The sequence below is a fragment of the Orbicella franksi genome, chromosome 15 (genome assembly GCF_964199315.1).
Source record: "Orbicella franksi chromosome 15, jaOrbFran1.1, whole genome shotgun sequence".
Taxonomy (NCBI): Eukaryota; Metazoa; Cnidaria; class Anthozoa; order Scleractinia; family Merulinidae; genus Orbicella; species Orbicella franksi.
Genome location: NC_138159.1, coordinates 5199305 through 5216306, shown reverse-complemented (window position 1 = coordinate 5216306; position 17002 = coordinate 5199305). Strand labels below are relative to the sequence as shown.

At 39.0% G+C, this 17002-nt stretch overlaps 2 protein-coding genes across 5 annotated transcripts; one reads left to right on the top strand and one right to left on the bottom strand.

Moving 5' to 3' along the window:
* Window positions 1-6103: 6103 nt before the first annotated feature.
* On the bottom strand, window positions 6104-7441 carry LOC145470598 (BTB/POZ domain-containing protein 6-like). The gene has a single exon (XM_081454404.1). The coding sequence runs from the start codon at window positions 7439-7441 to the stop codon at window positions 6104-6106; it is 1338 nt and encodes a 445-aa protein (XP_081310530.1).
* Window positions 7442-10540: 3099 nt separating this feature from the next.
* Window positions 10541-15651, top strand: LOC145469769 (uncharacterized). Of its 4 annotated transcripts, none has more exons than XM_081453574.1 (4): window positions 10541-10761; window positions 13346-13405; window positions 13506-13850; window positions 14871-15651. In XM_081453574.1, exons 1-4 carry the CDS (start codon window positions 10656-10658, stop codon window positions 15491-15493), a joined length of 1134 nt encoding a protein of 377 aa, XP_081309700.1. In that variant the 5' UTR covers window positions 10541-10655; the 3' UTR covers window positions 15494-15651. The 4 variants fall into 4 exon arrangements, with proteins under 4 accessions (XP_081309700.1, XP_081309698.1, XP_081309699.1 ...); XM_081453572.1 differs by having other exon boundaries at window positions 13346-13417; XM_081453573.1 differs by lacking the exon at window positions 10541-10761 and adding an exon at window positions 10776-11992.
* The last annotated feature ends 1351 nt before the right edge of the window (window positions 15652-17002 follow it).

Here is a 17002-nt window from a genome sequence, read left to right as displayed (position 1 = left end):
TTGTTTGCGAGTACATTTTAATAATTTTTCAGTTCTGTATGGCATTGAATGGGATTCCCTCATTGAAGAAAAGAAGCAGAGAAGGGAGCTTGCCAAGGTCCAGAGAAGAAGCAATCGTAAACAGCCTACACCCAAGAGACTGTTACGTTCGAAAGGAAAACCCCAAATTGATTCCCCTATTTAACGGTGTTTAGTTTCATCTAACGCGCGCTCAATGGTTGAAATCAGAACGTACTCTGCCTTTCCGTTTTCTTTCCGATAATTTTTCTTCTTACTGACATTAAAAAAATACAAAAATATACCGCTGACCAATAAAAGTTATGTCTATGTTTTAGAAAGCCCGTTAAGATGGGTGTAAAAGCCGTTTAGACGGACTAATAATATGGTGAGTTTTACAGTGATACCAAGTTGGTGTCAATTGAAAAGTCACGTGACGAGTTATTCCCTTCCAGAAAAGCCAGTACAAGTGTGCATGTTATCAAAGCACGATGTTCGGGTAAAGTTTTCGATAGTAATTGCATTGAGATGGATGTACAAGCCGTTGGGATGGACTAATAACGCGGTAAGCTTTAAACTGATACCAAGTTGATGTCAATTGAAAAGTCACGTGACGAGTTATTCACTTCCGGAAAAGCCAGTACAAGTGTGTATGTTATGAAAGCACGATGTTCGGGTGAAATTTTTCGATAGTAATTGCGTTGAGATGGGTGTAGAAGCCGTTGAGATGGACTAACAATACGGTAAGCTTTAAAATGATACCAAGTTGGTGTCAATTGAAACGTCACGTGACGAGTTATTCACTTCCGGAAAAGCCAGTACAAGTGTGTATGTTATGAAAGCACGATGTTCGGGTGCAATTTTTCGATAGTAATTGCGTTGAGATGGGTGTAGAAGCCGTTGAGATGGACTTACAATACGATAAGCTTTAAAATGATACCAAGTTGGTGTCAATTGAAAAGTCACGTGACGAGTTATTCACTTCCGGAAAAGGCAGTACAAGTGTGTGTGTTATTAAAGCACGATGTTCGGGTGCAATTTTTCGATAGTAATTGCGTTGAGATGGGTGTAGAAGCCGTTGAGATGGACTAATAAGACGGTAAGCTTTCAAACGATACCACGTTGATGTCAATTGAAAAGTCACGCAACGAGTTATTCACTTCTGAACAAAGGATATTTACAGTATCTTTTTACAAATTTACGTGAGCGTTTGGCGCAAATTAATAGCTTTCAATGCAGCTAGAAATTGTTTTTGAGCAATTGGTAAAGATATTTAAATGATTTTATGTTGTAATTTCCACTACTGAATTTTAAATCGAATTGGCAGACAGTTTCAGCCGGTCGAATTGGCAGATGGCGAATTGGCAGTGAATTGGCAGACAACTTCAGCTTGGTGAAAGAAAGCGATTTTCCCAAACTTTGCCAGAATGAAGGCCTAGGTGAACTAGTTCTAAAAATATAAGTCTCAGGTCGTTTAGATTTTTATTTATTTTTTTGCAATTTTTTTTGTATTTTGCGCTCGCGTTGGTCTAAATTGACGCCGAAATCTGGCATTTTTCGGAAGCTCCCGTTTAAAAAGTGAAAGCGCTCTAGAAAAGATTAACCCAGGAAATCAAAAGACCTTATTTCCTCTGCTTATTCGCGGTGTAAAATTTCAATGAAAGTTGAACGTGAATTTTGGAAGAATTTTTTAAATTAATGCTTCCCGATAGAGCTCACCAACTCTGAATTTAGACGAAATTCAAGGTTCAAAAAAGCACTCTGGTACATGGCTTCACCCAACGAAACTGTACTCTGGGGAAGAACAATCATTCCAACTACACGTCGGGCGAAAACAAAATTGGGGTTAATTGATCGACGAATTCTGAGAATATTTTCAAAACAGGTCACTTGAGCAATATGAGCGACCTTTGACCTTTCAAGTCATTCGGAAATCAACACACGGCAGCTCTTAATTTGACTTTCATTCGTCGCAATACTTTTCTGACACATTCTCAAGTAGAAGAAGTTAGGATTTTGAATTTGGATGCATATATCCGCTATAAAATAAGAACAGCTGGCGTATTTCATGTTCGTTTAAAACATGACGTTTGTTTTCTGCCTTTGGTGATGAGTTTTGACGGTCCTTTCTGTCTAAGGAGTCCATAGAGGGCTTAAAGCTTATTTAAAAGTCGCAAGTTTTGCCCTTTCTCAAACATGCGCGCGTGTGTTTCACGCGTGACCACCTCGCGCATTAGAGAGGGCGTGGAGGCTCAGATTTTCGTGCGTTTTTTTCTTCTCCTTTCGCGTCCTCGCGCGTTCAGCAATGTGACCTACTCGTGTTTTCAGTCCTTACTTCAAAGGTTCAAAGTTTGACCCTCTCTGTGACGTCCGCGCGTGTGTTTCACGCGTGACCATTCTCACATTAGACAGAGCGTGGGTACGAGATTCTCGAACGTTGTGTTTTTTCCTCTCGTCGGGCGTCCTCGCGCGTTTAGCCAAGTGAGCCACTCGTGTTTTCGGCTTCCTGATCTCTCAGACATGTAGGAGGTCATTTCCCCACTTTTCAGATTTTGCAAATCCCAGCTATACCTAGAATGTTTTTTACGTTCAGTTAGAACATGACGTTTGCGTTGTGCCCTTTTTGATAAATATTGGCCCTTTTTTGTTTTCAGAAAGCCCATATAGAGGCTAAAGAGAGATTCATTGACTATCAGAGAGGCTGTTTGTTCCATGCTGTCAATCCCTGGGCTACGAAGGAATGTGAAAGACAAGGATTGTCTCCAGACGGAATTATGAAAAGAACGATCCTTGGAGAGACTATTGTTAAAGGAAGTCGCTTCCCAGTGATTAAGGAGAAAGAATTTGCCAGTGATGTCCCTGTATGTGAAATACTGACAACGGTGGAAGTGATTGAAAGGTTGACATATTATAATTCAGTGATTTCTTCGTCAGTTGGCTTTACTGAAAAGGAAAGGACTGAAACTACGCTTTCATGTCGTAGATTTTCTGGATTAGATAAGTTTTGGTACTACAGCAGGGATGATTCCATTGATTTTCAAGTAGATAAAGAGATACAACTTCATGGAATACGAATGTTCGGTAGTGAAATTGGTGACCATATTGTTATTTTAAGAATAATTTAACACTCCATATGATTCTGTGCGTGCCATAAAAAATCAGGTAAGTTTTCCTCCACACATATTCAGTTTCAATCAACCTTTTATGATGGTTATGACATTTTGCTTGATTCTCCAGTTAAGATAGAGAAAGATGTCAAGTTTCATGTTCTGGCTGTCATAGATGGCCCAGTTTCATTGCACGGGATTAGTGGTTCCTCTTCTGTTCAATGCCATGGTGTGACATTTTCCTTTTTCGATGTCGACGAGGATAAGGAGTGTACTTATGGTCCTCCTCTTTGCCTTGACACAGATGTTGAAAATGGACAATTGCAGATTTTTTGTTCAAGGTAGATTGGTAAGTTTTTTCTTTTTTTTTTTTTTTTAAAAAAAAAAGCTACATCACAGTTGTACATGACAATATTGAAAAATTGAGTGTAACTGTTTCAAGCCTGGGGAGACTCCCATCTAATAAGGAAGGGGGTGCTCGCTGGAAATTTTGAAAAGAACCCCGAAGAGGTGCCACAATCCTGTTTTGTGGTCATGGCTTGAATTTTTTCCACCCCTAAGAGGTGCCAATGCCAAAAGAACACATTTTTCTTCTGCCATAATTATTTTCGCTCAATGCCCTAAGTGGTACGTACTCCAAAAGCTCCCATTGTGGACCTTTTGAGGCTGAACACCCAAAAGGCACCAAAACCATTTCTTTGACCCCTAAAAGGTATGACAAGCACCCCCCGTCCTTTTTACCGGTATATGAGAGTCCCCAGCCTGGTTTCAAGTTTATGGTGTAAAATTCCTCCTGCAGTGAAGACAGCTATTTAAGCATTCTACTCAAAAAAGTTCTGCTTATTTGATGCAATCTCCATGTAAAATGTTGGTGATTGTGTGACTGTTTTAGTAAATATGTACATTTTGATAACAGAAATTTGTAAGCGAGACTTTCTATTGCAAAACACGTGATAATGAATCTCCAACAACATGTCAAACATAAGTTATTAAACTCAATAATGAACATGTTCCAACTATTAACAATAATGGGTAGGTAAACTGTGTGACATGGCAACAAGAGAACTTTCTTGACAGATCCATTTGTTTCACTGTAACCTTAATTTGTATGAGAGTAATCTTAGTTGCTTCCACAGAGTTGAGGGAGAACCTTCTACTTGTACCTGGAGTTGGAGTTTTTCCATTGCTATTTCATTGCTATTTCATTGCTATTGAATGTTATGATATTTGTGAAGTTCAGCAGCAAGGCATTAGACAACCGAGATAAATTTGACTCAATAGGTAAAAAAAGGGTTAGGTCTGCATATGAGCCAAGTGGCTCATCGGGCCAGAGCTTAGCCCGGTTTCAGTAGCATGAAGCGACTAGGAGTATTCCTACTCCCCCCTGGATGGGATGCTAGTCCATCACAAGGTTACCCCCTCCCCCAGCATTAAATTTGCCGATACCCATTTGTACACCTGGGTGGAGAGAGGTACCATGAGAGCAAGAACACAACACAATGTCCCTGGCCAGGGCTCGAACCCAGACCGCTCGCTCCAGAGTTGAGCGCACTAACCATGAGGCCACCACGCCTCCCACAATAGGTTTATATTTATCCAAATAATTAGACCAGGCTGACATTAAGGTCAGATTGTGCAGATTAAGTTATTTGCAAATAGCAGTACCAAAATAAGTTTACAGTCCCACCTTTTAAATGCTTCCAAGCACTGAGAGAGTGAAACGTTTTTATTCTGTTCAATTTCATCACAGCTAAACTAGACATTGTTCAGTCTGTCACTACAGTCTCACTATCAATGGAAGAAGTCTGATTCACAAAGAGTTCAAAAATAATTTCAAGCTCGGCACTATATGGGTGATACTAAAGTCTTGATACTAATACTAAATCCCATCCATGTGACTTTAAGGAAGACTAGTATAACTCAATATAAACTTGCCCCTTTAGAGCAAGATTTGAACTGCGAACTAATATGAGCATATACCTTTGATGTCAGGGCTCTCGGTAAAAATTAGGCTCAATTTCCTTTCCCAAACAGCGGCTGGTTATTGAGCCTAAGTAAAGGTTGGCAGCTGGTGGAATTCTGCCTCCTGAAAACAGGGATGTAGCCACCAGTATCAATCATTAAAATTATTTGCACACATACATTGAAAAATTACAGCAATGTTCCAAAAAGAAACCAGTATTCAAAAATGTTCAACAGTATGTCCTTGATTTAGAGTATTCTGCATGTGTGATATCAAGGACATGCATCAAAGACTTACAATACAACACTTTGCCCCCAGAATGCACAATGTCATGTCATGTCTTTGCTTTCCACTACCTGTTATGCTGTATGCACCACCTGTAAAAAAACTTCACTGAACCCTGCTTCGTGCAGACAAATTTATCTTCTGATGTCTACTTCACTTATAATACAAGCATGGGTTTCATAAAGGGCCATCTAGGGGAAAGTTCTTCTTATAAAGAAGGTCATTTCAAATAGTTTTGCCCGCCTGTGAAAACCAGTTGCTCTCCTGGTGAAAATGTTAATGAAACTGCTAGAAAAGATGTTAAAACATGTCAATGAAAGGTGAACGTCACATTAATTATTTGTCAAGACTCTAGGGGTGCTTACCATTTCATCAAAAAATGCGGAAATTTCAGTTGTAAGTCAAACAGGATAGTAATTTTCCGGAAAATCCATTCGGAAATTGTACATGCAGACTACCTCCAGAGGTAGTCCTCGTTCAGAACGGAATGACAGAGATTTCCTTACCATTTGCTATATTTTCCAGTTTCCAGTCTCTCATCAGCCAAAAACAATTATGAGAAATCGAACTGCAAATGGTAAGCACCATCCCATTCAGTTGGTTTGCTGGTTTTGGAAAAACCCTTACCATCATTCAACGGTCATCCCAACCGGTTTACTTTGACAAATGGTAAGCACCCTAGAAAAAAGTTTCCATCATACTTTCTAGTACACAGATCCATGAAATTCCTGACCTTGGCAACTTAATGCAGTCATTTGTGCTGAAACAAAAACTCTGCAAATTGTGTATCATCAAACTCATAGCTTTCCTCATCTTCTATAAAGTAAAATTTCACACCATGGCTTGTGATGGAAGGAGTGAAGTTAAGCCCACGAGGGGATGGGGCACCATCCATTATGGCTGTGACACGGTATCTGACATTTTTCTTTAAATCAACTGGACAATTAAACAAAACATTAAAACCGTAATAAACAAATGATTTTGAATGCACCCGTATGAAACCAGAAGAAAATATTCCCGACTTTGAACTCACTGGGCACGACTCTTGAGAGTCGGTTTGATTTACGTTTACCATTGCAACATAGTCCTCATTTTCACTGCCAATCATTCTTATTCCATGAAGCGTTATGTCTTTGTCAACACAAAAATCAATGCACTGTCTTTTGAAGTTAAAAAAATAGATTAATTCAGCCTTGTCTAACACACAAATTCTACAACAAGAAAGAAGAGCGCCGGTCCTTTCCTTTTCTGGAAAACCAGCTGTTAAGGTTGCTGAAGCTGAAGTAATATACTTCACTATACCAACTACTTCTTCTGTTGTCAATATCTCGCTGTTTGTGACGACACTGGCAAACTCTTTCAGCTCCATTGCTGGAAAGCGAATTGCATGAACTATATTCTCTCCCAGAACCCTTCTTTTCTCATTTCCATTTACAGACAATCCTTTTCTTTCGCACTCCTCTGAAGCCCAGAGATCAACAGCTTTGAACAACTCTACCTCGCTTATTGTCAATGAATCTCTCGTGACAATTTCTTCAAGTAAACATCTCTCGATTGAAGCGAATTCACCTGATTTCACAACTCCATATGTATCTCTGTCAATCTCTTCCCAGCAGTGAGCCCCGAGATCTGTCTCATCATATTGCCGAGCATGTGAAAGAACCCATAAAACGTTTCCTACGTTTAGGCGTTCTTCCAGAAAGTCAATGCATTCAGCAGCCAGTGATTTAACCATGTATTTCTCTGCCACATACAGCACTTGCATCACATTGCTTTCGCTTAGATTCCTATTCTCGTTGTACATGTATCGCAGCATTTCCAACACCGCCTCGTACTCGCAGTCTGGCAATTCAACAGAGTCTGATTTCTCGGCCATTTCCCCACAAAACATGGCGAAAAACACAGGACTACAAATCGACAACACAAACTTGTGGGCAGGGATCGCCATCTTGCTTTTCTTGGGATTCTCTTCACCGCCCGATCGCACAACGAGGCTAACATCGCTCAGTAGATCGTTGTTAAACATGAAAATGCCTCTTTCTGAGATGCTTGCTGAGGTCTTTAGCCAATTTTCATCAAATACAGCCATTATTTCTTCTCGCAAAACTCAAATTTTCACGCAACCAATTCAGATATGTAGAACTGCTAGCCCAATAGGCAATTGCGCGCGCTAACGCAAGTAAAAAAGCGAAACAGTAGGTCCGCTTTGCGTGCATACTAACAGTTAACAGCACTCATGGATAGCAAAGATGCAGCACTTTAGAAGGGACTCCTGCTGTTCTTCCTTAATGACGTGGTTATTCATTCGAGCCCATGACCCTGTATGAAGTTATAAACGTAACCTGAATTGAATCTTTTCAAAAGCTGGCTTGGTCAATAAAAAATAGGGGTCACGTTGCTCGTTTTTGCATAACATGGATGGCCTTTATATAGCAACTTTGCGACCGAAGAAGTTGTCATTACTGAACCTTAGTTAGCTGAAATGGGCGCTGCAAATTCTAAAAAAAGCACTTATTGAATTAACTTATTAGAGAAGTCAAACAAAATAGACCCTGAACATTTAAACCGTATGAGTTGAACATGAGTTACGATTATACTACAAATGTGAGAATTCTCTGCGTGCGCACATACCGAGCACTACCTAAAGACGTGTTCTTTACAGCATTAATATCAAAATATTTTTCAGCATAATTTTAAACTTTTCTTCAAATCGAGATATATTGTAGATAACCTTGTGTAATTTAAATTCATAAGTTAAAAGGTGGGGGTCACCATGCTCGTTTAAGATGAAACGAGCATTTATTTCGCCGTCGAGCTTAGCTTGAGGGACATCCCTTTCGTTTTGTACGCGCGTTAATGACGCGAAAATCGTGCGCAGTGGGGATGCGCAATGCAATACCAAGGAATCACCTTAACAAAATGTTCTCCAGCATGCAAGAAATCGCGAGCCATATCGAGAGTATATAATGACATCCCTGTGAGCACTTGCGCGAGCCAATTACGCTGAAAATAATGACTCGTGGGCAGATTGCTCAAGTTATGACAAAATAACGGCGCAACGCCGGATGAATTGATATTCACATTAAATTTTAGGACTACAGTAAACCACTGCTAATTGGTCTTTTATTTAGTGAAGCACAATAATAACATGGCAACTCAGGCAGATTCCCACTAAGAAATTCTGTTTGTGAACGGTTTCATTTCCGAGGATTCTGATAGTAACACTTACAAAGTTGACCAGCCTACTGCAGCAAGATAGCCTGGGATTGCACTAGCAACTCGTTAAAGATTCCACATTGCCTTGATATATAATAGCCTAAAAGATTCTCTGTTCAGGTCTTCTTTGAGGTTCAAGAAAGAGTTACCTGCTCAAGGTTTTAGATTTAATTCGTCTCTCTGATCAATTACTGACCATTACTGACCCGTGAAGACCTCATGAAGTTAAAATAAATTGAATTGTTGAATTCGCTCTCGATTTCTATCGCGCGATAGAGCGTAGTCGAAATTTTATCTAAATCCTCTTCATAGAAACTCCGAAAACGCAAGGAAGCGACCGCCTTTTTGTTGACAAGAGCACCCTGCTACTGAGGCTGCTCATTATCTACAGCAGAGTAGATAGTGAGTCGTAGCCAATAATAGAACATGACAACGGCATTCGTGATAGGACGCTAGTAGATTTATACTAACACATGATAATAGAATCAAGGAACATCGACCATTAACTAACAAGATAATTCGATATCAAATAAACAATAAACTTTGATATAAAATTTGAAATGGAATTAATCGTTGTGAATATTTTACCGGTTTCTGCTTGTCGTTGTACTCTTGACATCCAATGTCATAGCTGAGACAGACCCACTTGAAAACCTAGCTTCGTAAGTAACGCCTCTACTCTGAACAATTTAAATCTTAAAAATGATTTTGTTGTCAGTGAAACAGGCATACTCAGGTTGGTAGCTCGATCGATGCTCTTCCTCTGAGCTACAGGTGACTCGTGAGATATCTGCAGAGCCGTTAAACTAGGATCATGACGGTGAAAATTAACAATCCTGTACACCTCTAGGGTTAGAATGTCGATTTGAAGCTTTAAAAACGCCAATAAACATGTTACAGTTAGGAACTGGGAAAACGCGCTTTGATGGAATTACAAGACATCTTCTGTTTGCGGGCTGCCTTTTTATTGATTTTTCAAAGAAGCATTTACTTGTCTCGTTTCCGGTTAACGTTTGGCTCGCATTGTGTTATTAGCAATCCTATGATTCCAAAAAAAAAAAAAAAAAAAAAACCAACAGCTTTGGCAATCTGATTCTTGAAATACTTCTCCTCCCTCCCATAGTTTGTAGGAACCTTTTCTTTAATATAATTTTATATATTGTATCAATATGAAATAGTAATTGGATTGAATGGAACACAATTGAAGGCGGTAGTCGGAAGAGTATTTTCGAAATCGGACGACTGCACAGTGCAAGGCCGATTTCTAGTTACAAACACGAAACTTTCGAGTAAGATTTTAATTTTACGAGGTTGTAATTTTATTTGAATTCGAAGTAATAAATTCAGAAAGACGAGTAGCCTATATTTCCCATCTGTTGACTTTATGTTTAACTACCTGATTACTGGCAATAATTTAGAAATTATGTGCGTTCATCAATTTTTTTGGACAATAACTGAGCTGGATGAAATTGATTTTCAAGAGAGCTGAGCCTGTAGCTAGGCTGAGCCAAATATAGTCAGATGATATATATATAACCATAGATAAATTTTGGCTTTATCACTTTGTCTTGTTAGTAATGAATCGAAACTGTGTTAATAAGTCAGAAACGTACCTTTGTTCTTTCACCGAAGATGTAGATCAATATAATTAATGCAATGTATATTTTTCCCGACAGTCGGTTAAATTCAAATCAGTACGGACGCAAAAAATGAAACAGAAATGATTTTAAAACTGAGTCAGTGTTCATATAATTTAAAACGTGTAAAGCTAATAATACTCAGAGATACACTTTAATGGAGTTTCCACTGTTTGTCTTGAAATGAAACTTTATAGCTTAAAAGGTTCCTTTGTCCGTTAATTGAAGACGTTGTCTGATGTAGAAAAACAACCCGCTTTTATTTGAAGTTAATTTTTTATAAAGTAGCTTATAATCCTTTAAACCAAGAGCTACAAAATTTATTTCATGGCTTTAGATGTAGTGAATTTCACACTAATTTGAAAAAATAATTTAATTTTTTAACATTCTGGTTTGATAACTGGGTCATAACTGCTTAAGATTCTTGTCTCACACAACTCTGAGGTCAAGATGGAGGCAATCGCTGTGAAAATTCTGCTTTTCCTGCTAATTGTTGGACTTATAGCGTCCAATGTTGTGGATGGAAGCCGGCCAATGCACATAAGCAACATAAATGGTAAGAAACGAAAATGCTTACTTTTGCAAACTCAAGAATTTTTGAAGTTAAAATATTGAAATAAGCTTATCTCTTTTTCGGTAGGGAACTGGTTAAAAGAGCAAGAAATTAAAATAAAATACGTCTAACGGTTTTTTAGCAAGTAAATTGCACATTCATTTGACTAACTTTCTGAACTCTCAAACCGAGAGGATAACTTCTTTGATACATGTGCAAGACCTTTTCCATATAAGTCTAAATCTACTAGGGCTTTATCACGAATGCCGTTCCCTTATTGGCTACGCTACTCCCAATTCATTCTGCTGTAGATAGTGAGTAGCCCAGCGGTGTGCTGTTGTTAACAAAATGACGACAACTTCTTTGGGTTGTCAAAGTGTCTGCGAAGACGATTTAGGCTCGTTAACTTTCAAAACAGCATCTGGACCAGTGAATATTTTTAAATATTCAGGTTTGTTAAATTTAGTTACGTTACTGTAGCTTTCTTTAAATCAGAAAGCAAAAGAATAAGAACGAAAATAATGGTGATCGTAGTTAGCTTCGTAAAAATCTGCGTCACTTCGAGCAAAATCATAGTCAGAAAAGGATTAAGAGCAAGCCTGCGCTAAGCACTCATTCAGATATCACTTTTCCTTGAAACCTAATGACTGAAAAGATTCTTAAGTGCCTTTTTAACGAATGAAGTCCGCCTTTATAGCTAGTGAAACCTGCTTCTCTGTTGGTTCTTACCATCCAAAATTGTTTTTCTGCTATTGCAAGTGGGTTATAGTTAAAGCATAGTGTAAACTGCAGATTGCTTTGGATGACTGAAAATTAAAACATCAAATTAGAACAAAAAAAGTCTAAAAATCTAAAATATGTAAGGCACATTAAAAGGCCATTCAATTAGTTGGAACGGATACTAAATCACACATTAGGGAGCGTGTTTTGAATTTCTGAAGCATGAGGTGAGTTGCCTCTATTCTGTCTGACGACATTCAGTAACCTACCGTGTGATTGGTCAATCAATTCAACCGCGGCAACCGTCCATATGAAGACATTTTGGCCATAATTAACTTGGTCTAAATTTTTCTCATTCGCCTTTGACGACTGGTTAAGAATCGTCTCTTACTCAACTCTGAAGTCAAGATGCTGTCTTTTGTTGTGAAAATTTTGCTTTTCCTGCTAATTTTTGGACTGATAGCGTCCAATGTTGTGGATGGAAGCCGGCCAATGCCAAAGAAGAACAAAAATGGTAAGAAATGAAAATATTTACTTTTGAAAACTCAAGCATGTTTGAAGTTTAAAAAAATTCAAATGAGCCTTTTTCTGCAGTGGGAAACTGGATTTCACGTTTAAAAGAGTTAGAAATTAAGGATTTTATGATTTTTGAACCAGTAAATTCGCACTCATTTGAAATGTAAACTTTCTGAATTCTCAAACCCAACGCAACAGATTCTTTGATAGATGAATTATATTTATTCCATACTATAACATCACATTTAACTTCCATGTAAGAATATGAAATATATAATTTAATTCTTTGAAATCGATTAGAAACTGTCATGCAGTATTTAAACTGAAATTGTCGACATTTACTTTCAAAATCATAAACAGCCTCCCGACCATTGAATAGTTAAACAAACAAATCTGGCATATTGATGCGATGCGCCTTTATTTTTTTTACGTTACTGAAGCATAATCAAAAAGCAAACAAAAGAATGAAAATAAACGTGATTGTTATTCGTAAAAACTGTGTCACTTAGCGAAAAAATCCCAGTATGAAAAAATTAAAAGACAAGCTTGGGCTAAGCACCCATTCAAATATCACTTTCCCTTGAAACCTAATAACTGAAACAACAACACCAACAACAACTTTATTTGTACCCAGCCAGAAATTAGAAATTAGATGAACAGAAATAAGTTAAAATAAAAAGAGTACATGGCTTCCCGAAATAACCTTAATGGGCTAATAGGACTGGGCAGCCATCCTTACTGATTTAAAGTGATCATTTATTTGGGTCAAATAAGAAGAGAAAATAAGAAAAAGACATCCAGGAGCGCACACACACAACACACACACACACAAAAAGACTAATTACACATACAGCTGCAGATTGAGAGAAAAATAGTTGAATAACACAATGTACTAGTTATATACAGAGTTACAGAAAAGAATCGTTTTGTCTTTTTAACGAAGTCTTCCTTTATAGCTTGTAAAATCTGCTTCTATGTACAGGAAATACACTCAGTAGGCTCTACCCTCACAATTATTTTCCTTTTCTGCAAGGTGGGTAAGAATTAAAACACGAGTGCTTTGAGACACAAGAAGAGCACGAGTTTGTCAGTCGCATGAGATTAGTAAGTTTCGATCTGTCGGTAAAATTAGGTCGTTCTGTTCAGTTCGTCAGTTATGTTATACCATTTGATATCTTATTTGTCAACCAGGCTAGGAAGACCATGAGCACAGCAGTAAGACCAGCACTTACAAACACGGTAGCCAAGATGGCACTGTGATTGGTCAGTTTCTGATCCATCGGTAAAGTTAGATCGTTGTGTTCAGTACGTCAGTTATGTTATAACTTTTGATATCTTATTTGTCAACTAGGTAAGGAGAACCCTGAACACAGCAGTGAGAACAGCACCTACAAAGACTTCGTCCAAGATGGTACTGTGATTGGTCAGTTTTCGATCAGTCGGTAAAGTTAGGTCGTTCTGTTCAGTTCGTCAGTTATGTTATAACTTTTGATATCTTATTTGTCAACTAGGTAAAGAGGACCATGAGCACGGCAGTAAGAACAGCACTTACAAGGACTACGACCAAGATAACACGGAGGTTCGAGCAGTTGGCCCCCAGATGGTTTTTAATAATCCTAACCAGCCATGCTACACTCAGTTCTTTGTAGGTGTAGTTGGAGCCCCACCAATAGGTCTGCGAGCTGGTCAGGTTAATTTACGGTATATCTGCCAAACGTACCATCACCAGACTTACTATGCCACGATGTTTGACGAGCAACGCGGTATTGCTGTGTTTTCAGCCTATACATTGACACAAGCAAATGTGAATTTTCATCCGAATCGACGAGCATGGTGGCGACGAACACATGCAAACGGTAACTACAGCTTATAGCGACTTTTAAAATAAGACAGTCACCGTTATAATTAGCAAGAGATTATCTTGAAATTAGGTAATCATCTGAAGGTTAGTTAAGGTAGGCAAATTCTGCAAACGATAACGCAAGAGGCCCACCAAGAGGGAGCTTCTTATCCCAGTTTCTGTAACATGAAGCAACTAGGAGTATTTCTACTCCCCCTTGATGGGATGCCATTTATACACCTGGGAAGAGAGAGGCACTGTGAGAGTTTTAAAAGTGTCTTGCCCAAAAACAGAACACAATGTCCTCAGCCAGGGCTCGAACCCGGGCCTCTCAATCCGGAGACAAGCCCACTAACCATGATTTTACCGCGCCTCCCACAAAGGTTAACCTACGGATGAGCACAGTAGGATAGTTTTCCAACCCTAATTTTTTTATAGAGGACTCTACTTAAGCTACTGCCATTTTAGTGGCTGCTCATGCAGGTCTTAGACAATTTTTTTGGCGAGAATAGATTGTTAAGGTAAGAAAATAAGACGACAAGAAAAAAAATCCGAAATAGTGACTGTCTTGGATGCTTTTTGGTTAAAGTCACACCCCAGCAACGTCATGAACTTACTGCAAGTTGGGATTTCTTACTACACCGTATTCATTTGCAATTTTCAATGACCCTATAATTTTCCGGAGGGGGTACTCGCCACATCGGACAATACGATGATGCTCCGCCCATTAGGGGTACATTTCTACGGGTCTAGGTGTACATAAAAGGGATTTCATGAGTGAGGAAAGTTGAAAAGGTGGGGGGAAATTACAATATAAAACAGTGCCGTGCAGTGCAGTGCAGTACTGTAAAACACAATTTAAGGTAACGCAATACAATACAAGATAACATACTAGTGATCCTTCATTTACAATATGATTTGTCAGTCGGTCGGTCAGCTTGCCTCTGTGTCTATATGTCACTATCGTGCCACTCTGAGATAAACCGTTTAGATGTAACACTAACATTTTAACATTTATTTCAATCTTTAACTAAAGATGTCGCTCCACAAGGAAGTAGACAAATATATCTACATCAGCCATATGACAGGGGTCATCTCGTACCAGGAGCAACTTACTCCAACACCGTAGACAGATTTCGTTCCACTTTCGTGTACACCAACGCTGTACCACAACGCCCATCTTTCAACAGAGGATATTGGGCCCGATTTGAGGGGAGAATTCGGGTTTATGCTCAACAGTGCACGCAGGGACCTCAACCTGGAACTTTGTATCTAATAACCGGCACTGCATTTGGTCACATTCAGAACAACCCTCCGGGATACAACCCACAAGTACACATCAACAACCTGGGTCCAGCTGGAAATTTCCCCGCTATAAATATTCCTAACTCGATGTGGACCGCTGGCTGCTGTGTGCATCCAAACGGTGTCGAGAGCTTCGCAGTGATTGGAAACAACCTGCAAAAGGTTCCCAATCAACCTGAGGTAACTTTAACACAGCAAATCACAGTGGCACGACTGCAACTGATTCTTGCGGTTGATGAAGATAACCTAGGCCAACATATCAACGGACCAAATGTCGACCTGTTCCCTGGAGATGCCGATTGCTCCAAAGTAAACAACAACCTGCCGGCTCTTCCTCCATGGAATGGACGCTAGGTCTGAATAAAAGAAAAAAACATATAGCATCAACAGTAAGAGAATGTCTATACTTAAAAATACAAATGCAAATTAATAAGAAACAAGGGAGTAATGTGGCATAAAAAATCAATAAAGACAACGAAAAAGAGAGATTGAAAGTAACTTGTCTTTCATTTGATGAGTATCTTTGTTTAAGATGTCAACAATATAATCAGATCATGTTAGTCGTTTACACCTGATTTTTTTAGTCGTTTACACCTGATTTTGCATGAATGACATATCTGTCGTTTTTGATAGTTATTACAAAAAGACAAGTAAAAAAGTCTGTTTTATTGAGCTAAATTTGATTCATGCTTGATGCGTTCGCTAAAAACACAGTCTCAAGATGAAGGAGAAAACGTTCACAAAAAAATACGTTCCCCTAAAAATATGTTCCCTAAAATTATGTTACTTTAAAAATACGTTCCCAAAAGCAAATTCTCTCTAAAATACGTTCCCCAAAAATATATGCATGTACGTTGCTTCCAAAAAAATTGTCAAACGCGTTCTCGAAAATCCGCTCTCCACAAAAGTACGATATCTAAGACAACACATTCCTAAAAAAACATTACCGTAGAAACGTTCCCCCAAAATATGTTATCAAAGGAACGTTGCCCTAAAACTTCATTCCGCAAGGTATGCATGCATAAAAAAAAAAGAACATGCGCTCCTTACTAAAAATACACTTCCCTAAAAACACGTTCCCCAAAATACTTCCCTCTCTCTAGTTACGGTAGCCCAAAACATAAGACTTCGTGGAATACAGATGGCTGACGGCGTAAAATGATGATTATGTTGCAATTTTAAAAATTAGCAACACCTGCTCTGACAAGGAAGTAGGCAGCTGCAGACAAGTCAGGAATTTCATCTTCGATTCACGTGCTCAGATAGGTACGCAACTTGGTATAGCGAACGGGTCATTTCGCTATTTATGTGCGTTAGCTGTTGGGCTGGCGTTACATATCTTCGCTACACAGTGCTGACGAGTCCCAAGAAGGGCGAAACAGCTGTCCACTGTTGCGACCCTGCTTTATCGGTTCTTGTCATGTCGGTGTCTCGAAACGTAGTATCAGCCTTGCAGTCCATTGTTTGTCTTCAGATTCAATCAATTCTCCAGTCGTTTTAAGCAGTTTTGGAGATAAACGACGTAATGTTTACGATATTTGTCACGGCTACAACCGAACCGACAGATGACCGACAGATCACCATTTGTCGGCCGACTGTCGGCCGACAATTGCCCAACTGTCAGCCGACAATTACTCTACAGCCGGCCGACAACTGCACGACAGACGGCCAACAGTCAGCCGACTGTTGGCTATCTGTCGGTCATCCTTCATGCTGCGTACGTTGAAACCTTTTCACTTTCTGAAACCACGTTATAAAAGCGGTAGTGTAGTTTTCTTCGTCTATTAACGTGTCATAAACATGACAGAAGGGTGGAAATAATATTCACCCTGAATATTTAATTAACCTACAATCGCTTTTTCA

Coding starts and splice junctions, on each gene's coding strand:
- LOC145470598 (XM_081454404.1), bottom strand. CDS start 7,441: ATGGCTGTATTTGATGAAAATTGGCTAAAGACCTCAGCAAGCATCTCA.
- LOC145469769 (XM_081453572.1), top strand. CDS start 10,656: ATGGAGGCAATCGCTGTGAAAATTCTGCTTTTCCTGCTAATTGTTGGA. Junction 13,418..13,505: donor CCAAGATGGTACTGTGATTG/GTCAGTTTTCGA, acceptor TTTGTCAACTAG/GTAAAGAGGACCATGAGCAC. Junction 13,851..14,870: donor GCGACGAACACATGCAAACG/GTAACTACAGCT, acceptor CTTTAACTAAAG/ATGTCGCTCCACAAGGAAGT.